The 23,961-nt window shown below is 36.9% G+C and overlaps 6 protein-coding genes across 7 annotated transcripts; 3 read left to right on the top strand and 3 right to left on the bottom strand.

Annotated features, from left to right (window-relative positions):
- Window positions 1-46: 46 nt before the first annotated feature.
- Window positions 47-3,089, bottom strand: LOC106296687 (tobamovirus multiplication protein 1-like). Of its 2 annotated transcripts, none has more exons than XM_013732884.1 (13): window positions 2,836-3,089; window positions 2,412-2,496; window positions 2,283-2,316; window positions 2,128-2,202; window positions 2,002-2,053; window positions 1,718-1,901; window positions 1,543-1,638; window positions 1,402-1,462; window positions 1,176-1,240; window positions 1,005-1,079; window positions 838-913; window positions 577-743; window positions 47-425 (listed from the first exon to the last, which is right to left on the bottom strand). In XM_013732884.1, exons 3-13 carry the CDS (start codon window positions 2,302-2,304, stop codon window positions 402-404), a joined length of 897 nt encoding a protein of 298 aa, XP_013588338.1. In that variant the 5' UTR covers window positions 2,305-2,316; window positions 2,412-2,496; window positions 2,836-3,089; the 3' UTR covers window positions 47-401. The 2 variants fall into 2 exon arrangements, with proteins under 2 accessions (XP_013588338.1, XP_013588337.1); XM_013732883.1 differs by having other exon boundaries at window positions 2,412-2,462.
- A 778-nt stretch (window positions 3,090-3,867) lies between these two features.
- Window positions 3,868-5,984, bottom strand: LOC106296300 (aspartic proteinase nepenthesin-2). The gene has a single exon (XM_013732403.1). It carries the CDS (start codon window positions 5,698-5,700, stop codon window positions 4,063-4,065), a length of 1,638 nt encoding a protein of 545 aa, XP_013587857.1. The 5' UTR covers window positions 5,701-5,984; the 3' UTR covers window positions 3,868-4,062.
- A 4,307-nt stretch (window positions 5,985-10,291) lies between these two features.
- On the top strand, window positions 10,292-13,357 carry LOC106296723 (polyamine oxidase 3). Its single transcript, XM_013732944.1, has 10 exons — window positions 10,292-10,750; window positions 11,120-11,238; window positions 11,333-11,421; window positions 11,528-11,641; window positions 11,735-11,822; window positions 11,918-12,003; window positions 12,078-12,180; window positions 12,266-12,363; window positions 12,447-12,876; window positions 12,949-13,357. Exons 1-10 carry the CDS (start codon window positions 10,708-10,710, stop codon window positions 13,246-13,248), a joined length of 1,470 nt encoding a protein of 489 aa, XP_013588398.1. The 5' UTR covers window positions 10,292-10,707; the 3' UTR covers window positions 13,249-13,357.
- A 368-nt stretch (window positions 13,358-13,725) lies between these two features.
- LOC106299151 (pentatricopeptide repeat-containing protein At3g59040) lies at window positions 13,726-15,771 on the top strand. The gene is given in 8 exon segments (XM_013735285.1): window positions 13,726-13,781; window positions 14,091-14,406; window positions 14,536-14,701; window positions 14,704-14,798; window positions 14,800-15,111; window positions 15,114-15,170; window positions 15,173-15,578; window positions 15,581-15,771. Coding segments are annotated over 8 exon segments (1,578 nt in total). The 3' UTR covers window positions 15,751-15,771.
- Window positions 15,772-15,800: 29 nt separating this feature from the next.
- Window positions 15,801-20,564, bottom strand: LOC106299150 (protein TRANSPARENT TESTA 12). The gene is made up of 8 exons (XM_013735284.1): window positions 20,168-20,564; window positions 17,078-17,622; window positions 16,911-16,997; window positions 16,789-16,845; window positions 16,470-16,708; window positions 16,271-16,389; window positions 16,091-16,177; window positions 15,801-16,014 (listed from the first exon to the last, which is right to left on the bottom strand). Exons 1-8 carry the CDS (start codon window positions 20,483-20,485, stop codon window positions 15,943-15,945), a joined length of 1,524 nt encoding a protein of 507 aa, XP_013590738.1. The 5' UTR covers window positions 20,486-20,564; the 3' UTR covers window positions 15,801-15,942.
- Window positions 20,565-21,248: 684 nt separating this feature from the next.
- Window positions 21,249-21,932, top strand: LOC106297741. Its single transcript, XM_013733922.1, has one exon. It carries the CDS (start codon window positions 21,249-21,251, stop codon window positions 21,930-21,932), a length of 684 nt encoding a protein of 227 aa, XP_013589376.1.
- Window positions 21,933-23,961: the final 2,029 nt, after the last annotated feature.

Here is a 23,961-nt window from a genome sequence, read left to right as displayed (position 1 = left end):
AAATGTCATTTTTTTCTTTTTCCTTTTATAAGAAAATTGCTATACGTAAACCAAAAAGCAGATCAATGAGACTGTTCCAATAAGTTACTAAGAAGTAAGAACATATGTGTATCCACAAGCCTCTCCACACATCATGCAACTAAAACTATAAAGAAATCAAAGAAACATATATACAGAGATTCCTCCCATTCTATCTTTTATAAACACACTCTTGTCTTCCAAGGCCACGCAGATAGAGAGAAGAAAATGAGCTTGTTTCAACTTTAATTTCACTCCAGCACAACACCATATTCAGGCTATAGATCCAGTACGCAACTACACGAGGTTTTTTTTTCTCGGTAACAAGAGAAGAACATTAGATGATTTTCACTTCAGGGTATGGCTATGATGTTTCTTTTGGTTCATATTGGACTTGCCTTAGAAACCTGCAACACCGTGTCCAACCAAACACATGTGAACTGACCTCCCGAACTAAAACTATATTTATTTAATAAATGTGTTTGTTGGTTGTTTACTTTACCCTAAGTTTGGTGTTGGTTATGTTCGTAATTTTAGATGATGAAGAGAAGTGTGTACCTGATTTTTTGAAACGGTTGTGGAGGTCCACTGCTGAGGAGGCTGCCTTGGAACAGTATCGTAGTTGACATAAGTGATTCTTGTTTGTTCTTCTTGTCTAGTCGCAATGTTTTGAGGGGGTAACTCCCGCAACACCCATAAAACGAAAGCCAATGGTAAGGTCGAACCTGTAAAAAAAAAACAAGTTCTTATCAATAATACTACATTTGAGGTCTTAGGAGACGGCAAAAAAAGGATGATTTAATGATGTCAATACTTTACCTATGAAATAGTATATGATCAGAAGAACCAATGCATTGATGCCGTGTAACTTGTTTGGGTTCCAATGATAGAAGAGCTGAGATCACAAGTTGTTTTTTTGGTTAAAGCATATTGACAAATGTTAAATTTATAGGTTTACAGATATGCTTTTGGTAATAATGTCTTACCGGAATGTGTGTGAGAAGAGCGATTAAAGAGCTCACGGTGAAACATACAACTGAGACGCCTGCTAAACCGGATACCTATAGATAGTGAAAATATACTCTCAATGTTGAGGATGAGACTGATTATCTGCAAGGAACCAGAACCTTGGGAAGCCAATAAGAATCATTAGTTACCTTTCGCATCTCTGATGAAACTTGTTCAGACCGGACCTTCCTTAGGTTAAAAAACAGACGCATGCCTAGAGAACATAAACGAGTCTGTGAATTTATGCTACTAGATCAAAGCCCAATAGTCATATTATGGCAATAAAAACTTGTTAATAACTGACATATTCGAAATGCTACACGAAAAAAAGTGCAACAGCTCTCAAACAAGTAAAGAACTGAAGCAATTACCCACCATAGAAGCATAGTCCTCCTCCAGTGATTAGGAGTATTGAAGCGAAAATATCTACATACACCTACACGGTTAGACAAGAAGTGAGTTTATAAGAGGACCAAGAACATTTATGAATAGCAACGAGTGACTGTAGCACATTACCTCAGCCAATAATGAAGGATCTGCAGAATTATCTCCGGAAGCAATCCAGATAAGGATTGCAAATGATATCATTAAGATGAACACAAGAACAACCGCCTAGCAAAAACGGATAAGATAATTTGTAAGGATTGGTTTGCGTTTAACGACTTAAGAAGACACAAAAGCTATTACATACGGCGACAACAAACTTCTGTCGTGTTCCAACATGAATCCCATGGAAAGAGCAACACTTTCTGCGATCACTTGCACTGGAAGAACCTGGTTTGCTTTTGGCTTTTTCAAGCAACACTTGCTGGATGCTATTTTCTTCATCATCGTCATCCTCTTCCTCTCCATTTCCCTGATGGCAAACATCTACCCTATAATATTAAAAAAAGTATCTCTGTCTTATCTGTAAACAAGTACTATTACATAACACGGCCAGGTTTTACTTAGAAAGCATTGACAATATATACGTACCAGAAAGAGAGAAGCAGGAGAAAGGTTGCAAGAAACAGAATCTTGGGAAACGCTGCAAGTACAATGCGATACATCAGGGACGGACTAAACATACATAAACCATAACAAGAGAATACAAATTTGTACCCATAAGCAGAAAACCGAATGAGTTGGACCAATGATGCATTGCTATAACCGCAGCCACAAAATAAACAAGAGAACCTGCAAACAGACAGAGTAGAGCTCTTCTTATTCACAGTCTCTTTAAATTATCTCTGCTGAGGAATGTTCCGAGGGCTTACCAGTGTTTGAGGAGCCAATCATAAGATGAAGCACCTGCATATATCCATTGATGGATGCGTCAGATACATACAATGATAAGTAACAAGAACTATATCATTATAACATAAAGTAGAGCCAAGACTATATACCTTTTGGCGTGTCCATCCAACTCGTTTATCCCGCCTGTGAAACCGACTTAACTGAAAGTGTAAGAAGTTGGCAGCCAAGATAAATCTTATAACCCCCAAAACCAACAAAACAAGAGAGAATAAGACTCTTTTCCGTTACATAGGAACCAATGAACAAAAACTTAATCTATTACACTCGTAAAGGTTTCTACTTTCTATAAATAATTCGAATCGGATTCAGATTCCCAGAATCAAATCTAAAGACACACTCCAGCTCCGTGAGTTCTTATTCAAAGAATTGACCTGAAACTTAAAGGTCAACCACAACAACAAGAACAGACACACAGCTCTACAGACTACAATCAACCCAATTCACTGAACTCAACAAAAAGACGAAACCTATGAAATCAAATTGACATAGAATCAGAAGAAGAAGATTAAGAACCTGAAGGAATGCGATGAAAGCGAGAGCGCCGTCGATTAAAGCAAGACAGAGATTGACAGCGACGAAGCTCGGAGCGTAGCATTTAGCCGTACTCGATTCGAAAAGCGTTCTTGTGATCGTCATCGCGAATCCTCTCTTTCTCGATCCTCCCTGAGATCCAAAAGGCCGAGATTTTAGGTTTGTAGAGAGAGAGAGAGAGGATCAAAGAACACCTAGAGACAGACAGATGGTTGTAGGAGATGGGTTGGGTCTGGTCTGAAATATTATTATTTTAATACTATATCATTATATTTTTGGAAATTTAAATAAATTATACTTTGTTCAAAAGAAATCAATTTATATTTGGACTCTTACTTTATCCATCTAATTTAAAATTGTTAATTTGTAAAGGATTAGCTAATTTTTATTTTATTTTATAAAGATTATGTTTTAGGAAAATTTAAAATGGTAATTCTCTCAAATAATCATTTTTAAGTTTTTGTCACAAAAATAACACTCAAGAAAGAAAATGACCAAAATAACCATTTTTTATTTTGAAAATTTTAATTTTTTTTTTTTATTTTTTTTTTAATTTGAAACCATATCCCAAAACCTCACCCCTTAAGTCTAAACCCTAAGTCTCGATTAATTAACCTTTAATAAAAACACTTTTTTATCATTTAATAAAATTTATTTTAGTAAATTTCTTCATTGAAACTTATTTTTGTGACAAAAATTTAAAAAGAGATATCATAGGAAATTTAATTATTTAATTTTAAAATACTGTTATATTGGAAAAATTTCAACAAAAAAAAATCTGATTTATCCTAGTTTTAGTGCTTTCATACTCAACGGATCATTACTATAAAATAAAACCAAAGCTTTATCCTAAAGTTGAGTGACTTGAGTCCTTATTCCATATTAGGACTAGCACAGGCCTTTGGTGATTGTAGAGGTCATCTCTGGTTCTGGTCTTCTCATAAATGTTAGACTATAGAGCTCGTGATAATGCACATACCAAGCAAGCAACAGTAACACACTTGTATTCAGAAATTGAGTGTTGAATCAGTACATTAGAGAGATATGAACTTTGTTCTACAGCAATATATTATTGAAAGAAAAGGAATATTATCCTAAAGAATGAAATAAATATTAAAGAGAAAAAGAATCTGTTCCTCCTTGTTGCTAACTTTCTGTGTGTACAGTTGCTTCAATGGACCTTATATCTGCATAAATCGACAAGAAGGTTTATACATCTGCACACTTTGTAGGTACAAATCCGAGTCTTGACCTCTTGGTATCATACAGTACATGAAAGTTCTGCTGCTGATAGTTTCCAATAATGGAAAACGCTGACTTCGGAGTTCCAAGAATCGCCAAGCAAACCAAATCCTCATTCAACCATATGTAAGAGTTCTCTGTGGGGAAGTTCCAAACAGCACCGTCTGCAAACTCAATCCCAAGCTCCGGAAGCTGAACGTTATCTACACCAGAGACGTTGAAACAAGGGTCTAAGACAGGGAAGTCTCTATACACAGGGTACTTCCCTTTCACTTCCTCAGCAATCTTGTTCTTGATGAGTTCATACGCAGGCTCAGCGAAGTAACTCAACGTTGTACCTGAATCAATGATGGTTCCTCCACCACCGTCTGATGAGATGTTCCATGTTTCTTCAGGTATGTTCGCCACGTGGCCCGCGACTAGTATGGACTTGATCTGGACGTAGTAGAATGTTTCCACGAGATTCTCTTTGGCAGCGACGAAAGAAGTGAAGTTCAGATTCGGGTGGCTTAGCAAGTCCTTGTCTTCACCGAATATCAGCTTGCTGCTAACGTTTGCGTCGCTGTTTCTGTCGACAAGGCAGTAAGAGAAGGAGTGTCCATAAAGAGACTGAAGCTGAGATGAGAACGAAAGAGGACCTCTTCCTAAACCAAGCAACCCTGCAGCACCGTGGAAGAGACCTCTGTTCCAATGACCACAACCAAACATCATGTTCTCGACGTTGTACAGCTCCGAGCTCCCTCCGTTGGTGGTGAGGTTAACGGTGAAAGTCTCGACGGCGAAGTCTCCGGTAGTGTTGGAGCTGTCTCCGTACCAGTAGTAATAAGGACACGGCTGGTTATCTGATTTGCAGGGCTTTGGAGGGTCGGGCGATGAGACTAGGTTACATCTTGGGTCGTTGCAAGTTATGTTCTTGAAAGAGGTAGAGGTTGATGGATCGTAAAACGCACCGTTTTGCTGGAAACAGTCGTGGCAAGGCAGGCATTGGATCCAGTTTAGGTCGCTTCCTGTGTCGAGGATCAAGGAGAAGTGTTTTGGTGGTGAACCGACCAACACGTCCATGAAGTACTCTCCTGAACCGAGAGACATACCGGACTCTAGTGTAGCCACGAGCTGACCAGGCTTCTCCTCCTTCACCGGAGAAGAAGTCACCGGAGAGGTGACAGCTTCCTTCTTCTTGTTCTTCTTGTTATGTTTGTGAGGTTTGGAGACAGTGTTTTGGTTCTTCTTCTCCAAGACTCTTATGTGAAGCATCTGGATCCTTGTGAGATCTTTGATTTGGAGCTCAAGAACTGGATTTGTTTTTGTTGTCTTGTCTGTTTCTTGTTTGGTCGTTGTTTGTCGGCGCTTTAAATGAAACTTCACCGTCTTGTTTTCTCTGGTCGTTTCCTTGGTGGGTTCTTTCTCCGGGGAGGAGAAACCGCAGTCGTCGCTTGTGGAAGAAGAAACAGAACCGAAGCGCATCGGATTCGGGAAGTCAAACCCGGAAAAGCCGGAGATGTTCTTCTTCTGCTCATTGTTCCCGGCGAGGGCTCTGGAGTCGCCGGAAAAGGCTGTGATGGAGAAGAAAACAAGACAAAGAATGAAACTTTGCTTGGACAACATTAAGTGAAATCTCCGACAACGAACAAGCTCGGAATGGCCGTGAAAGGAAAGTGAGAGAGAAAAAAGTGCAGATGCAAAAGTGGTATTCTTTTTGATAAAAATAGAAACTTTTGGGGAGATTTGATATAGGTTGTGAGAAATTGATTCCGAAGAAGAACAAAAGAGAGAATGAGTTAAGACTTAGAGAGAGAGAGGAAGAGCAAAGAACAGTAAGGATTTGGTGAAAGTCAGGATACTGAAAATAAAATAATAGTTGATAAATGTTGACCAAAGTCTTCTTCTTCACGCGGTTTCATACTTAAGACCAAACATGGAAGAGAATGAAGAACGGTAGTAAAACAATTGCAATGAAGTGAGATTGTGTAATGGTTTTACAGATAAACATTTTCATTGTTTTTTTTTTGTTTAAACATCTTCTCTCTAACTTGTTTTGTAAACTATACAAAACTCAAATCATAATAATAAAATAGTCTGAGAAAGAACACCGAAACCCACTAGAATTATATTCTATTTTATTCGTCACTAAACAGAATTTGATTGGGGGATATTAGGACATCATTCAAAATCTTTACCTAATAAAAAATGCTAAAATCAAAAAGTAGAGCTTTGAAATTTCATATTAGTAACAAATCTGTTGAAAAATACTAGTTTGACCGCCAAACCAAACAATTAGATTATTTTTGCGAAGAAAAAGTCGTTAGTCGCTACATATCAACTACTATTGATCTACTACCTTTTTTGTGGTGCATGTTAAAATAAAATAGACCTCGTGAGACTATAATATAGTTAGCAAATAACGCATTATGGACTCTTAAGTGTGGTTTAAACTTATTATAGTATCAATCAAAGACGTCAAAGTTGACCGGTGATAACTTACAACCATACTATTCAATCAGAGATCAATTTTAAATTAAGTCGAGTTTTGTGTAGTTAACGACTTGACTGCAAGAGACGAGTCCTTTACGTTCTCTCTGAATCTCTTTGACTTTGACCAACCAAATAAATGTCTACTTACAATAATTTATATATTTACTGAAAACCAAAAAGAAATTGAAAACAAAAATTACCCTAGTATCAAAACAAATCATGAACATAAGCCAAATTTTGAGATGATAATCACGATAATATTATAGAGTAAGAGAATCACTCAACACAAAAAAAAAAAACGTTACTAGCATCTGATTCGGCTAATTAGTACTGATCACAACTTACAACTAATAACCATCATAAAATACATTCAGCAAGAAACGTACGAAGATAGAAGTTGCCCGGAGAAAAGTTTGATACTTTTCATTGTAAACACTATTCCAAGTCAATACAAACAAATATATATAAAAAAAAAGAACAAAATGATTTGATTTTGACTTTCATCAAGTTTTTATTGGACGAAAAAAACATTCTACTTTTATTATTATTTGCTTCTCATGAAAATATTTTAAAACAACAACATGATCAATTGATATATGTTATGTCCACTTAACTTTTTAAAAAAAAAAAATCAACTTTTATATAATTATATATAATCTATTTAATATAAACCACGATCTTCTATCCAACTACGAACAGTTAGTTACGTTTCTCTTAATTAAAAAACAGTTGGATTTATGTATTTGCCTTTTTCGTGTATCCAAGGATCGTGATTGATTTCTCCTCGACTCATCCTATTAAACCCAGATAATGAAAAACAGCCTCTGCAATTTCAAATATCTGCATAACCTGCGTGTAAAACCGTTTTTTTTTAAACAAATATCGAGTTGAACCACAATTTCACTCATTCTATTCATTGCCCTCATAGATATTGTGTTGAACCTATTGAAAGTTAGGAACTGCTGCAGCATACGGTAAATAGTCGTAATGTTCTAAAGGCTATTATCAACATTGATGACTGAACTTCACCCAATTTTCAAAAGGCTATGATCAATATGGAAAACTCTATCTCTTTCTCAAAATTTTTACGGCCTAATCTGTAGATCATAACGCAATGAATTTGTTTACAGTAAGGCATTGTTCTCCTTTTCTTCATAGCTCAGATCAAACCTGCAAGTAGACAATTTTTCAACAATTTATGAGATTCAGGAGACAAAATGATATGTATGTCATTCTTTATGAGCACAAGTTACTGTGAATAGGTTTAACACTGTACATGTACTATAATAATTCTATGGCTTTACATTATATACATAAACATAGACTTCATGTATAACTTTAATATTTCACGGCAATCTTAAGACTATATAACACTATGTTGTACAAGCTTATTACTTAAAACAATATTTGAGTGCAATCTTAACAAAACCGTAAATAGTTTTTTTTTATAAAATAAATAATACTTTTTTCAAATATATACTTTAACTTCTTACACAGAGAACGGGTGAGATTATGATACTCTTGATCGGGCTACGAAGAAAAGAAAAATAATTATAGAGTCCAATCTAAACAAAGCCATGCGTAGTTTATTTTTAAAAAATAGAAATTACTATTTACGGTTTAATATTTGAAAGATAATTAATATATGTAATTAAATACATATTTTGTAACCTCTAAAAACAATTAAAATAATAACGTTATTATCATTATATATGAAATTAAAATTGTTGATCAAAAAAAAAAAATTAAATCATGAAAATTTAAATAAAAAATATAATTTTATCAATTTAATTACTATTTAATTACTAAACAAAATTGTAACCATACTCTGTTATTTTAAAAAATAACTGTTTAGGAATAAAGTATAAAATTAATGTGTGAAATTAATATGGCACAAGTGTATATTTATGCAACATCACAAATTCAATACAATTATCAAAATTCCTTACTACCATTTAAAAAAATATTTTACATAAATAGATTACAAACAAAACACAAATATGATTATAAAAAAACACAAATATGAAAAGTTAAATTTATAAAAAAATGTAAAACAAAAAATATACCCAATCTAGTTAATTTATAAAAACACACACATTCTGAATTTTGTAAAATTCAAGCAAGTTTTATTTAAATTATACGCATGATTAAATAAAAAACAGGAAAAGGTCAAACTCGTGAAAGAGTCAACTAATTACATAAATCCAAGAATTTCAAAAGGACACAAAACTATTGAAAACCTCAGTTAAGTACCTCTGAACTTTTGAGAAGAAACTTGTTATGGTTATGGACCTTCAGAACTGATCATCACAAGGTCGGCGGCGTAGCAGATCGGAGCGACGGGAAAAGCGGTGGTAGAAGCAAGAAAAAGCGAGCGGCGGAATTGAAATTCAGATTGAAAACTATAAAATAACGGAAGGGCATCATGTTCCCCTCAGGTCGATTTGTTTCTTATCCACATACTTCTCCGCCGCTTCTAGCCTTTCAACCCTTCCACCCTCCGCCGATAACCCGTCTACCTGCATCGCCGCCACCGCAGCCTGAAGGTTTCAAACGGTCTCTTATAGGACTAGGGTTTATCTTGGCCCTTTCCTGAAATTTTGAATTTTCAGCTTATTTGGGCCCTTGATATAAAGCCCAGTAATGTATTTCAGTATTTCCAGAATGCAAAAGCCGCTATGACTCAAATTTGGGTTTTTCTGATTGATTACAAAGATGCGTGATTTGAGAAAAACACCCGTTCCTTGGTCAACGCAAGGCTCGAGAGTGTGTTCAGATAAGGTAACATATCAGAAACCACCTCTAGAAATCGAGCAATAGCTCCTCAGAACAAGATCCAACGGTGGTGGTGGTCCCATCAACTAATCAATTAGTTGTCGGACAAGTGGGCACGTTTCGGCCATCTTGATTGGTTTAAGTACTCGTGGCACCACCGAATCATTTTGTCCCCTAGCTCGCTCGGTGTAGTTTAAACGTAGGCGGTGCTACTGCCTATGGACATGTTGATATTTGGGTCTCAAGCGGGACAACATAGTCAACTGTCGACTCCCGTTACCACCGACATTCTTGTATGGGTAAAATCGACTAACGCGACAAATTGTTACTATTGAGTATTATTTTACAAGATGGTTATCTATTTTTGGAGGGAGGCATACACATGAAGTTGGAGTTTAAGAAATGTATTACAAAGATCTACTAGCGCTAGTCATACTTGCAACATATCAAAACAGTTTTATCAGTTTCTGTTTTACATCTGGATGAGTAATAAGCATACAACATTATTTAGCTGATAATGTGATTCTCTTAACATGAGTCTCAAAGGCTGAGTTGACCTAGAAAGATACTTTTCTCAAACTAGTTTTTCCAGTGTTATAATTTTTTTTTTTTTTTTGAAACATTCCAGTGTTATAATTATATTCCGTGATTTGTAACTCATCATTTGTATCAAGATTATCTAAATTCAAATATTCAAAAAAGTTGACGTGTTTTCTAAAAGAGAAAAAACCTAACGTGATTTCTTCTTCGTGTACGTAATGACTAATGAGTCCTTTTTAACGAACTCGCTTTTCAGTTGCCCCAAGTTATTTGGCCGGTGTCTACAAAAACCACCGACTTTACCCTCCTATGGTGGCACGTGTCTTTCAACCAGAGCGAGTTTATCCTATTTATATATTCGAGCGTGTATGAGTCTATCTTATTCGCAAAATTAAAGTTAGGAGAAAAACGTTTAAAATAAGATTAAATAACCTAACCAATAGAATCGCTCCACCGCAGCAATATCAAACAAAACAAAACAAAATAAATAAATAAAGCTGCGACTCCTTAACCTCAATCTCTCTCTCTTTCTGTGTTCTGCTGAGTTTGCCTCATTGTCCGCTTCAATCACAGTAATACGAATCTGATCGTCGCCGGAGCTATATAACTCCGAATCGCATGAAATTGTTTGGAATACAGAATTTTGCATCATCATCGATTTCAAGCTGCTGCTACTCCAATACGACGACGTATCTTCTGATCTCAATCCTTAGTGTTTCTCCTCAATTGCCAATTTCGCTCTTTCTTTTCGAGCAGAAATCGTTAGATCCTTTATCGCTTAATAGTAGTAGTAGTAGTAATTGAATCGACGTGCATTGTTGATTCATGGCTTCCGATGGCAAAGCTGATCCTCCTCAGCTCAATAAAGGTAGATCCTTTGAAGAATTTAGCTTTTGTTTTGTTTAGATTTTTAACTCTTTTGTGTTCTGTAAGAATTTGATTTTTTTTCATGGGTCTTTTAAGCTTCTTAGGCCCTGAACTGTTGCATATGGTCTTGCTGTTACTCCTTAACCTTTATCATCTTTATTTTCTGGGTTAAGTCTTAAAGCCATGTGATGCATGTTAAGAATTTATTTTTATTTATTTTTTGGGTTTGTCTTAGTATTATCATGATGTCTGTTAAGAATTTAGCTTTCGTTTGTCTAGATTACTCTGTTGTGCTCTGTAAGAATTATAATTTTAATGGGTTTAAGTCTCTTAGGCACTGAACTGTTGTATATGTTGTTGGTGTATTCAGATACTTCTGTCTCAACCGTGGAGAGGATGAAGAAGAAGAGAACACCTTCAGTGATAGTTATCGGAGCTGGTATGGCTGGTATCGCAGCTGCTCGCACCCTTCAAGATGCTTCCTTTCAGGTTTGTAAACACGATTCAATGCGATGCAAGTCTTTAAGCTTACAATGTTGTGACGAGGAAGGAATATTAATACTTTGTCTTCTTTCGTTTTCAGGTTGTGTTATTGGAGTCTCGTGACAGGATTGGTGGACGAGTTCACACTGATTACTCTTTCGGTTTTCCTGTTGATTTGGGTGCATCTTGGTAAAAATCATGACTCTTTCTTTCTTTCTTTCTTTCTTTCTCATTGTTCGAAGCTTGGATTTTTTTTTGTCATTGATGCTAACTAGTCAGCTTCGTTCTGTGATAGGTTGCATGGTGTTTGTAAAGAGAATCCTCTGGCTGCAGTCATTGGGAGATTAGGATTACCTCTTTATCGTACTAGCGGTGACAATTCTGTCTTGTATGACCACGATCTTGAGAGGTGTGTAATTCTGAAATTTCCCAGTTATAATTATTAGTTAGTCGTCTAGCTTTTTTTTTAGATTCACTCACGGTGTGATTCTGTTTTGTGCAGTTATGCTCTATTCGATAAAGCTGGCAACCAAGTTCCTCAGGAGTTGGTAACCAAGGTTGGCGAAACTTTTGAGCACATTCTAGAAGAGGTTTGTGTTAACTCTTGGTGTCCAGTTTCTCTTTTGTTATGTTTCTAGATTCTGCGTGTCTTTGGTTTACTAGATACTTGTTTCACAAAATGCAGATCTGTAAAGTCAGGGATGAGCAGGTTGAAGACATGTCAATATCCCAAGCCTTTTCTATTGTATTCAAGAGATCACCTGAGCTGAGGTATGTAAACATATAGACTTTGATTTTTGTTATTATTTGTTGTGTTCTCAAACTTAGTTCTTTTCCTCTTCCAGATTGGAGGGGATTGCCCATAATGTGCTTCAGTGGTACTTGTGCCGCATGGAAGGATGGTTTGCTGCTGATGCTGAAACCATCTCGGCAAAGTGTTGGGACCAGGTTAGTAACTAAATTGCAATCTGTCCTCGGTTTAGTGGTTGAGGTATGTTTAGATTTTTAACATGTCCAGTTAAAACATTCACAGGAAGAACTGTTGCCTGGTGGACATGGTCTTATGGTTAGAGGGTATCGTCCTGTCATCAACACTCTTTCGAAAGGTCTTGATATTCGACTAAACCACAGGTAAAGATTCCTTTTTCAAAGCAGTTTCGACCATTTCTTGAATCTGCAGCTAAACCTTTTTGCTGCCTTTTTGTTTCTGTCAGGGTCACCAAGATTGCCAGGCGCTACAATGGAGTGAAAGTGACTACCGAGAAAGGAGATACGTTTGCTGCGGATGCTGCAGTCATTGCGCTCCCTCTTGGCGTCCTAAAGTCAGGAACTATAGAATTCGAACCAAAGCTTCCGGATTGGAAACAAGAAGCTATCAACGACCTCGGTGTAGGAATCGAGAACAAGATTATACTAAACTTTGACAATGTGTTTTGGCCAAACGTAGAGTTTCTAGGAGTGGTTGCAGAAACCTCCTATGGATGCAGTTATTTCTTGAACCTGCATAAAGCCACAAACCATCCTGTTCTTGTCTACATGCCGGCTGGTCAGCTCGCTAGAGACATCGAGAAGACGTCTGACGAATCAGCTGCAAAATTTGCTTTTTCACAACTCCAGAAGATTCTTCCTGATGCATCTTCACCGGTACTACTCTAACCTATCTCTCCCCCTAAGTCTCTATATCGTTTGCTAATGTTTTTCTTTTCTTTTTGGCAGATACATTATTTGGTATCAAGGTGGGGATCAGACATCAATTCATTGGGATCATATAGCTATGACATAGTGAACAAACCTCACGACCTCTACGAGAGGCTGAGAGTGCCATTGGATAATCTATTCTTTGCTGGGGAAGCTACTAGCACAAGCTACCCGGGATCAGTACATGGTGCTTATTCAACCGGATTGTTAGCTGCTGAGGACTGCAGGATGCGCGTGCTTGAGCGTTATGGAGAGCTTGAGCATGAGATTGAAGAGGAAGCTCCTGCCTCTGTCCCGCTTCTTATATCCCGTATGTAATTTAACACCAGGATTTGTTTTCTCGTTTTCTTATGGGTTTTATGATTTCATGTGATATACAACTAAAAAAAATTTATGAGGACTTCATTAATGCAAAAACTCTTGTGCGTATCAATGTCTTTAGTCGAAACTCAACTGAGCAATGTGTTATTCATTTTTCTGACTCTACAAAACGTTTCCGTACAATCATTACCTTACACAAGTCGAGACAACACTAGTCTTTGTTCTTCTTCTTTGTCCTTTCACATCAGCAACTAGGATGCAATTGAGTCGTCTGTGTAAATATCAGGTGTATGTAGGCAGTACTGTCAACTCAGTACCCCCATGAAACCCCGCCTGCAACTTTCTGTCTAAATTTAAAATTTTGAGTTAAAATGAAAAATCAAAAACTTTGAAACTATAACTTCTTGAGGATAAGAGAAGAACATCTTTCTTCCTCTTGGCTGCTGCGACAGAGGAGAAAGCTGCGAAGTTTAGATGTCACAGACTATAATTTTTAAGCCCTTTGTCTCAGTTCCATCAAGTAATCACAGGTTTCCTTTTTCTCTTTCCTATCTACTGCCTTAACCTTCTTGGAACAACTCTCATTTTGTGTTGGGTTCTGGACTTGGTTCTGTTCTAGAATTTGTTTCGTCTTTCAGTGACAGTTGTAGCAGTTCTATTAAAGGGAGCGCCTTTACGAATTTCTGAGAAAAACCGTGCTAGGCTTCGTTTAATTCAATCGATTATATAAGCTTAAGCTGTATCCTTAAGGGGTTTATGTTCATTTACCTCAAACCATATCCTTGTTAGGTTACTAAAAAGTTTTTGAAAGTCTCTCTCTGTCTTCGTCTTTGTGTCAGCCAGAAGAAACTACAGAACAACATCATCAATGTTGGTGTTAAAATCCAGAACCGGTTCAGAGTTGTTTGTATGGGGATGCTGGCTCCTAGGAAGTTCCTGCAAAAGAGGAGGAAGATAGAGGTTTTCAAAGATGCAGCAGACGAGGTGGATCAGAAGAGATGGAGAGGGCTAATGTTAGAGATTGAATCAACTGGTTCTGCAGTTTCTGTTCTTAGGCAGTACAGAAGTGACGGTGACCAAGGTCTTCCCAGGGACCTTGTTTTGGGCACTTTGGTTAGGTTTAAGCAGCTCAAGAAATGTAATCTCGTCAGCGAGGTATGGAGAATGAATGAGACTGAAAATAACTTCTCTTCTCATGAAGTTAGTCTTGAATCTTGATTGAGAAAAGATTTGATGAGCCATCTTAAGCTAGTGTTGTGCTTATTGTGTTCCTTTGATATCCAGATTCTTGAATGGCTTAGATACCAGAACTGGTGGAACTTCAGTGAAATGGATTATTTGATGCTCATCACAGCTTATGGGAAACTAGGAAACTTCAACCGGAGCTGAAAGGTTTTAAGCGCTCTGAGCAAGATGGGCTCAACTCCAAACGTGATCTCTTATACCGCTCTCATGGAAGAGGAGGCAAATGCAACAATGCTGAAGCCATATTTCGTAGGATGCAGTCTTCAGGGCCAGAGCCTTCTGCTGTAACTTATCAGATTATACTTAAAGACTTTCGTAGAAGGGAACAAGTTTAAAGAAGCTGAAAAGGTCTTTGAGACTCTTTTAGATGAGAAGAGATCGCCGTTGAAGCCGGATCAAAAGATGTATCACATGATGATATACATGCACAAGAAGGCTGGGAACTATGAAAAAGCTCGAAAAGTATTTGCTTCAATGGCTGAGAAAGGCGTTCCACAGTCTACTGTTACAATAGCCTTTGAAACTAATTATAAAGAAGTTTCTAAGATCTATGACCAGGTGCTTATATGCTGGAAGCACCATACATGGCCTGTGATAGTATCATAGTAGTGATCTAATCCTGTTTACTTATCAAAGCATATGGAAGAGCAGGAAGAGAGGAAGAAGCTTTATCTGAGATCTATGCTCTTACACAACTATGTTATCAGCGTATGTAAATGCTTCTGACATGGAAGGTGCTGAGAGATTCTTCAAGAGGATATAAGTAGATGGTTTTGAACCTAATGTAGTCACCTATGGGACGATGATAAAAGGTTATCTCAAAGCAAATGATCTTGATAAAGTTATGGAGGTGTATGAGAAAATGAGGTTTAGTGGCATCAAAGCGAATCTAACCATCTTAACGATTATCATGGATGCGTTTGGGAGGTGTAAGGATTTTGGGAGCGCTCTTAGTTGGTACAAGGAGATGGAGAGTTGTGGTGTAACGCCTGATCAGAAAGCTAAAAATGTGCTTTTGTCATTGGCTTCTAGTCGAGATAAGTTAGAGGAAAGTAAAGAACTTACTGGTTTTAGAGATGAGACAAAACAATCCTTGCTGGACTCTACCAATCTGATGATGATGTCAGTAGTGATGAGGATGAATATGAAGAAGACGATGATGATGGTGCAGGAGAAACTGTGTTGTATGATAAAAAACAAGAAGGGTCTTCCCATTATGTTAGCTCTCAGAGGGGAGAACTTGTGGGCTTATGAAAACTACTAGAAAGTTGTATGTTTGTAGTCATCTAAAGCCAAAAGAAAGGTTTTGTAGAAGAGGATATTATATTGTAGTTTGTCCATTATAGTTAACAAAAAGAAATGTTGTACTGAATACTAAGAGACGAAAGATTATTTATTTCATAGCTTTGCAGAGGAGAAAATAACATAGTTGATGTTGCTGTTATTTTAGACTCCTTCGGTAGCCATCTCTTGACTCTCATTTGCCGAAGCTTTCAACCTATGAGCTGCATTTTCCACCTGCAACAAATGCATAGTTAAATGTAAGATAACTTTGGACTAGAGAAAGAGAGAGAGTTATTTTTGAGTGTTTTACCTCGGAAGTCCAGTTAGTTCTAAGTGTAAGAACAATCAAAGTTATGGTTTGAAGTATGACTCCTGCAATCATTCCCCACCAGATCCCCTGTAATGAAATGTCTCCCAAATCTTATGTTACATACAATACATAGAAATAAAGAAGAATAGAAAGAAAGCAAGAGAGAGTGAGAGATTATACAGCAACTCCAAGACTTGTTTTGAAGCCAAGAACACAGCCAATAGGAAGACCAATGACATAGTAAGTAACAAGATTCACATAAGCCACCACTGCTTGCCATCCACTTCCAATAGCAACCCCTTATTTCAAATGTCACAAAGATTAATCCAAAGAACAAAGATTAATCAAGAAACCTGGTCTCTTTTGTGTGTGTTTTTACCAGAGAGAATAGGTTGGATTCCATTTAAAAAAATGGAAACTGCGAGTAGAGGAAATAGGTCAGAGACTGCCACTATAACTTCTTTGTCGCTGGTGAAGGCTTTGCTTAGGCCGACACGGAACACGAGCACCACGACACAGAGGAACAAGCTGATGAGAACCGTCGTGATGTTCACCACCACCACTGATAACTTAGCCACTCGTGGATTTCCAGCTCCTAGCTCGTTGCTCACACGGACACTAACCAAAATAACACAAAACGTCAAAGGGGTAACTTAAATAAAAAAACTGCATGCTGTTTTTTTGGGTTTTGTTAAGACCTGATTGCTGCACTTAAACCAAGCATGAACTGCATATCCCAGTTCAAGTAATACATGCTGCAAAACCACTAAACCGGTTTAACATATAACCGTTGAGATTCAAGTTTGGGTGAAAATATTACCAAATCGAAATTGCATCTAAGGAAATTGTGGGATTGGTGAGTAAACCGGAGATGATCACTAGCCCTTGGTTGTACCATATCTCCAAACTACAAGATTTTCATTTCAAAATTAGTTTCAGCTTTTCATTAAACAAAAGATTTAACCGGTTTAGATCATAGACATTTACCATAGCATGACTGCTGAAGCTACCGTGAGCTTCAAGTAAGGCCAAATCCCTGTAAGAGCCCTAGCTGAAAACCCGGTCCAAGTCTCCCTACAACTCGGGCTCATCACGATATACAAACCGTTCACAGCCGCAAGCAGCCACCACGAGAGGCTCAGAATCAAAGCCGCACCGAGCAAGCCAAAATCCAACACGTTGGTTACAAGCCACGTGAGTAACGTGTGGAGCAAGAAAACTCCTAAAGACATGTAAGCCAAAGGGTTTACTATGTTCTGAGCCTGGAGGAACCTCTGCATAGGGCAAGCGAGAGCGAAGGCGTATATCTGAGGAATCATCCCACGTGCAAAGACCTGACCCTCGTGTGCGATGGCTACGGTTTGGCCCATTGCCTTTAGAATGGGACCAGAGTACCAGTAGAGGAACGTGAGGAGGACTGCAGCTGCGAGGTGCAAGACCATGGCTCGTTGGCAGATTATTCCCATTGATGAATACTGTCTCGCGCCGTACGCTTGACCACACACTGTCTGGACCGCGCTCGCCATTCCCAACTAGTCGATTTGATCAAATAAAAAAATTTAAACTAAGAACATCAGCATTGAAGATGTTAGTCACTTGTAAAATTAATTAAACTAATTAAAAAAATTTGTTTTCATAAAAATGGTGAAAATTTATTCTCATACAAAAACTATCAGTCTTCTTAAAACAATCTGATATAGATTTTGATTGGTAAAAGCTGTAATTTCATTTTTTGGCTCTAGAAATATTGCTGTGATTTTTTTTGCTTTGACTCTAGATTTTTAATTTTTAAAAGTCTCTAAATTTGAGCTTTAGGTATTTGTTTTTGTAGAGCAATTATAAAGAAATAAGTTTAAAAAAGTAGTGTGGATTTAAAAAAAATGGATGTGAGCTTTAAAAAAAATAAAATCAAGATTGATGTAAATTTATGACCGTAGATATAATTGTGGTTGTAGAGAGCTCTACAGCAATTGTCAATCACACCCATAAACAAGGGGAAATATCATAAAAATACCCCAACCAATATCTCTAGAATTTAGTTTAGATTTTTTTTAAAATACACTTTAATTTAAACTATCAATTAAAGAATATACCATTTAATCAATTAATTCAACCAATTATTAAAAACCTAACATTATTTCATTGGTCACACAATTTCTAATAAATGAAAAAGGTGCATTGAAATATGTAAACTACTTATATTGTAAAACAAACTCATTTTCCTAAAACTACTTATATTTAGAAACGGAGGGAGTATAATTATTCACATCTTACACGTCGGTTAGTCAATGTAGTTGAGAGAAGTGGGCCCACCATTTTCGTTTGATTCTTATGAGTTATATATGGAGTTACGGTAAGTTGTTTTAAATAAAAACTAGATTTTGGTTGTGCGGATGTTTGTTTTCACTTTTCTATACATAAATTATTGTTTTAAAACATTAATGGTATATAGTTTTAACGTTAATCATATACTTAAATGTTTACATAACTATTTCAAATACAATAATTTGATAATTTACATGTTATAATTAATCATCTGTTTAAAACCGTATGTATTTTCACTTCTTATTATATATTTATCTTATTGTATTTGCATTTAATTATTAAGAAAATTAATATATTGATGAGAAAACATATTTGACAATTATTTTGTATTTAATTTATGCTAAATTCTGACCCGTGTTTCAAAGCTATATTCATTTTTACTAATATTTTTTATGCTTATTCATTTTAGATAATATATTATTGTATATACAAAAGTCTAAGATATGTTAATTTTTAGACATGTATTATATGGTTTGCTAATTTAAGCCGTTCTATAATATATTATATTTTAAAAATAAATGATTTATATTTATGAAAATAAAATTTATAAATTTATCAATTAAATATACTTTTATCATATTTATTTAAGTATAATAACTGTATTTTAACATGATCATGCCTATAAAGTAGATAAAATAGGATATAATTTATTTATTTTTCATTCTATAAACGAAAACTTAAAATACATTAAATTATTGTTAAAATATTTTTACACAGATTTATCAGAATTTTTAAAACATAATAATAATAATATATATTTTATTTAAAATGAGAATATATTATGATTAAAGTAGTTATAAAGACTTTATATTATAAGCTTTAAAGAAATACATGTTAATTTTTATACATGTATTATATAGTTTGCTAATGTTAACCCATCTTACCAACGTATTAGATTTTATTTTTGAACATAAATATTTTATACTTACGAAAATAAAATTTATAAATTTAATACAATTTTATTATATTTAGCTCAATATAATAATTTTCTTTTAATATGATTGATTATGATTATATAATATATAAAATATCACAGAATTTTTTATTTTTCATGTTATAAACAATTACTGAATTTATTAATGTATAATAATATTTCAAACTAATTTTGAAATTAGTGAAAATATTTAAATATAATTTCTAATATGAAGATCTTGTAAAAATCTTTTAAAACAGATTGGTTAGAATTTTAAAATAAATATATTTATATTTAAAATAAAAAGATATCAAAAGATATTATGATTAAAGTATTTTAAAGATTCTATGTATTATTAGTCTTAATTAAATACATTTAATAAGATTTCAAAGTGATAGTCCAAATTAAAAAAAAAATCACACTTGAAAGAAGTCATAACTTCTATTTTAATATATAAGATAGTATATAAAATGAATATTATTGATGCAGTTATAAAATAATCAGTTTCTTAAAATTAGTTGGACCATACTTTTATTAATTGGTCGTATTATGTTTTAATAGAATAGATACATAAGTTTAGATGATATATTATTTAATATTAACTAAAGTTAACATAACGTTTCATGAGAGGAACCAAATATTATGGATGATATTAACAATGCATGTGAAATTTATCATAAGTTTCTCAATAGGTTTCTTACCCAAAAATTAATATTATATTGTTCAAAGATTCAATGAGTTTGCTCTAAAAGTGGTAATAAAGATAACGGAACAAAAAAACGGTATCAAAGCTTATGAATTATATTATATGGACCGATATGTTTCAGCGTAGTGCGTACCATGATACCGTAAGCGAGGCCTTGGATGCCGACGGTAGCGATGGAAGCGCCAGCGAGCTCAAGAGAACCAAGATGGCCGGTGAACATTACGGTGACGAAGCTGAGCATGTAGTTCAGCACAGAGACGACAATAGAGGCTCCAGAGAGCTTCCATAGAAGCTTTGACTCCCACACAAACAGCCTTAGCCACCACCGTGGCGTCACCGTGGATCTACCACGACCGAGAAACTCTTCTATCTCCGGTGAAGAACGTTCGGTGATCTGCGATTCTGAGTGGAGCCGTCTCAATAACGGCTCGTATGTCTCTGTGGAGCTCATGGTCCCTTTTTTTTTTTTCTCTTCTGTTAGTTATAGACAATTCGTGAAATATATTACTAACGTTTGTTTTGGTTTATTTTGAAGGTTCGAGTCGTTGATGAAAAATATAATTGACGGTTTAGATGTTTCATGACTGTTTGGTCTGATACTTTGGTGTCTACTGTAACAACCATTCTCTTTTTACCATTTATGGCCTAAACATTTATACTAGATTTTAAGCAAAAAAAAAACATTTATACTAGTTTGAGAAGTTAATCATATCAAACGAATGAGAATATGGAGGAGATGGACAAAGCATAAGAACTCCTAAAATATGACGGGTAGGGTTCTGGGTGGTGATTTTAGGGTTTTGGGTGAGGAAGTGCAGGATGAGAATATGGAGGAGATCGGAGAGCATGGGAGACCACCCGGAGATCCACCGGATGCTCCAGACTCTTAGGTGAACAAGGTATTAGGGTGCAATGAAGGAGGGATGCATGTACCGGAGGAGATTGTGGACGAGTCTTTCGTGGAATCAAATCTGAAGCTAGAGTTCCCGAATGGTGAGGATGGAGAACCGGTGATAACGATTGGAGAGGAGGTTTTGATTGCTATGAATGGTTTATGGAAGAGATGTATGATTGTTAAGGTCTTGGGGAGGAGTATCCCATTATTGAGCTTAACGAGAAGGCTGAAAGAGCTATGAAAACCTGCGGGATCAATGTTTGTGATGGATCTCCCGAAGAATTTTTTTATGGTTCGTTTTGGAGTAGAGGAGTAGTATATGAATGCGCTATCAGGTGGCCCATGGAGGCCTTTTGGGAGTTACCTTATGGTGCAAGCATGGACGCCTGAGTTTGATCCGCTGAGGGATGAGATAGTTACGACACCGGTCTGGGTTCGTTTAGCACATATCCCAGTTAATTTTTATCATAAAACGATACTGATGGGGATTGCCAAGGGGTTAGGAAAACTAATTAAGGTTGAATGCACCAAGCTAAAAGTCGAAAGAGCTAGATTTGCGAGAATTTGTGTGGAGGTTAACCTTAATAAGCCATTGAAAGGGACAATGATGATTAATGGCGAGAGGTACTGCGTATCATATGAAGGAATCTCGGCGATCTGCTCGTCATGTGGTATGTATGGATATCTAGCCTATTCATGCCCACGTAAGGTACTGGAGGAAACTCCTATAAATGTTGTTGTTCCAGTGGACATGACACAAAAGAATATGGAGGTTGCAGGTATGGATACATATTTTATCCCAGTGAGACAGGCGAGGAAAAGGCTAACTCAGAATGGGCAGAGAGGAGTTACACTGCGGAGTAATGAAAGTAGGGAGATGGTAGGAAATAAGACGTTGATCGGTAGTAAAAGTCGGGGGGCTCGTCAAGAGAGTATGTCGGAGGAGATAAGGGTTTCGAATAGGTTTGGAGGGTTGAATGTGGAGGAGGATATGGAGGAATAAGTGGAGGAGAGTGGGAATAGAGAAGAGAATAAAGAAAATAAGAATACTACTAATAGAGTTTCTAGAGGAGCGAGCAAAGAGACTGGGAAGGAATTCTCGTTTGGAAAGAATGGGAACAGAGGGAACCAACAACCAGCTCGATTGGGTCCAAAAGATAAGAAGATTAGCAACATGAGAGGCCCAAATCCTCCTAAGATCAAACTGAGAAATGTTGGGCCTATGCGGGGTTTGGTGTTTTGCCCAATAAGTGGGGAGAGTGGCCTGTCGGCGAGAGGGAAGAGACTACGAGTAGAGAAGGAAAATGTCGGCCCACCAGGGGGGGTTTTCGCAGGGGATGGGGAGCTAGACATAAATGAGAAGAATTATGCGCATGTGTACGATAAAAGCAACGCTCAGGAGCAACTTGCAGAGATGGAGAATCTGGAGTTGGATGAGGCAGAAGCTAGTGCGAGCCAAGGACGAGAAGTCCTGGAGAATGTGGTGGTATAACATTTTGCCCCGGTGATTCTATCTATTGATTATAAAGATCTGATGAAGTGCATTCTGTGGAATTGCCGGGGGGCAAATAAACCCCAATTTCGAAGATCGATTAGATATTTGGTGAAAAAGTTCAAGACAGATATCCTTACTGTTTTTGAAACTTATGCTGGTGGAGAAGCGGCAGACCGGATTTGTCGTGGTCTATTTCGGGTGGATGCGTGTGGCTAGAGTGGAGGTTTATGACTGTTATGGAGGGAGGAGATTGGAGAGCTTGAGGTGGTCAAGTCGTCGGATCAGTTTATACATGCTCGAATCGGGAATGGAGCAGAGGTGATTAATCTGATTGTTGTGTATGCGGCTCCTTCACCGAGCCGTAGAAGTGGCTTATGGGCTGCTTTAGAAGAAGTTTTGCGTAATGCGGAGGGTCCGGTGTTCGTTGGGGGAGACTTTAATACAATAGTGAGGATAGATGGAAGGAGTGATGGGAATGGGAGATTGTCTGAGGATTCTCTAAAGTTTGGTGATTGGATAAATGATATGTCACTGATTGATATGAGATTTCATGGGAATCAATTCACATGGAAAAGAGGGAAAACTGAAAGCACATTTGTAGCGAAGAGGCTGGATAGAATATTATGTTGTGCCCAGTCTAAACTCAGGTGGCAGGAGGCAAGTGTGAGGCATTTACCTTTCTTAGCATCAGACCACGCTCCTTTGTATCTACATGTCACACTAGAGGTTAAGGTTGATGCACGTCGACGTCCATTTCGGAGGCGGCATGGCTACAACACAATGAGTTTCAAGACTTGCTAACAGCTTCATGGGATCGTGATATTGATACAAGAGAGGCTTTGCAGAGGTTGGAAGTGACACTCTGAAAGTGGAACAGAGAAGTTTTCAGAAATGTCCAAAGAAGGAAAGATGACTTGTTGATGGAGATTACAGAGATACAAGACAAAATTGAGCAAGACCTCTCTGATGAGATCTTGGTAAAGGAGGGAGAGCTATTAAAAAAACTTGAGATCGTCCTCGAGCAAGAAGAAGTGCTCTGGCTCCAAAAGTCGCGGGAGAGGTGGTGTGTGCATGGAGATAGAAATACCAAGTTCTTTCATATGTCGACAATCATTAGGAGAAAGCGAAATCGAGTGGAGATGCTAAAGAAAGATGAAACTCAGTGGGTATCAGATGCAAAAGAACTTGAGAAGCTAGCGGTGGATTATTTCAGAAAACTATATTCTCTTGAAGACGTGGATACAAACATACAAATGCTAATGGAGAGGAGATTTGTGGGGCTTACAAGACAAGAGAAAATGGATCTTGACAAAACGTTTTCTGCGGAGGAAGTAGAGAAAGCGGTGAGAGCTATGGGCATCTTCAAGGCACCAGGTCCGGATGGGTTTCAACCAGTTTTCTATCAGAGGTGCTGGGAGACAGTTGGTGCATCTGTGATCAGGTTTGTCCTTCTTTTCTTTGAGACGGGGAAGTTGCCGGAGAATACTAATGATGCACTCGTGGTGCTAATTCCGAAAGTGACGAAACCTGAGTATAT

Source organism: Brassica oleracea, chromosome C6 (genome assembly GCF_000695525.1).
Source record: "Brassica oleracea var. oleracea cultivar TO1000 chromosome C6, BOL, whole genome shotgun sequence".
NCBI lineage: Eukaryota > Viridiplantae > Streptophyta > Magnoliopsida > Brassicales > Brassicaceae > Brassica > Brassica oleracea.
Note: the sequence above shows the minus strand (reverse complement) of the source record. Positions and strands in the feature narration are given on the sequence as shown.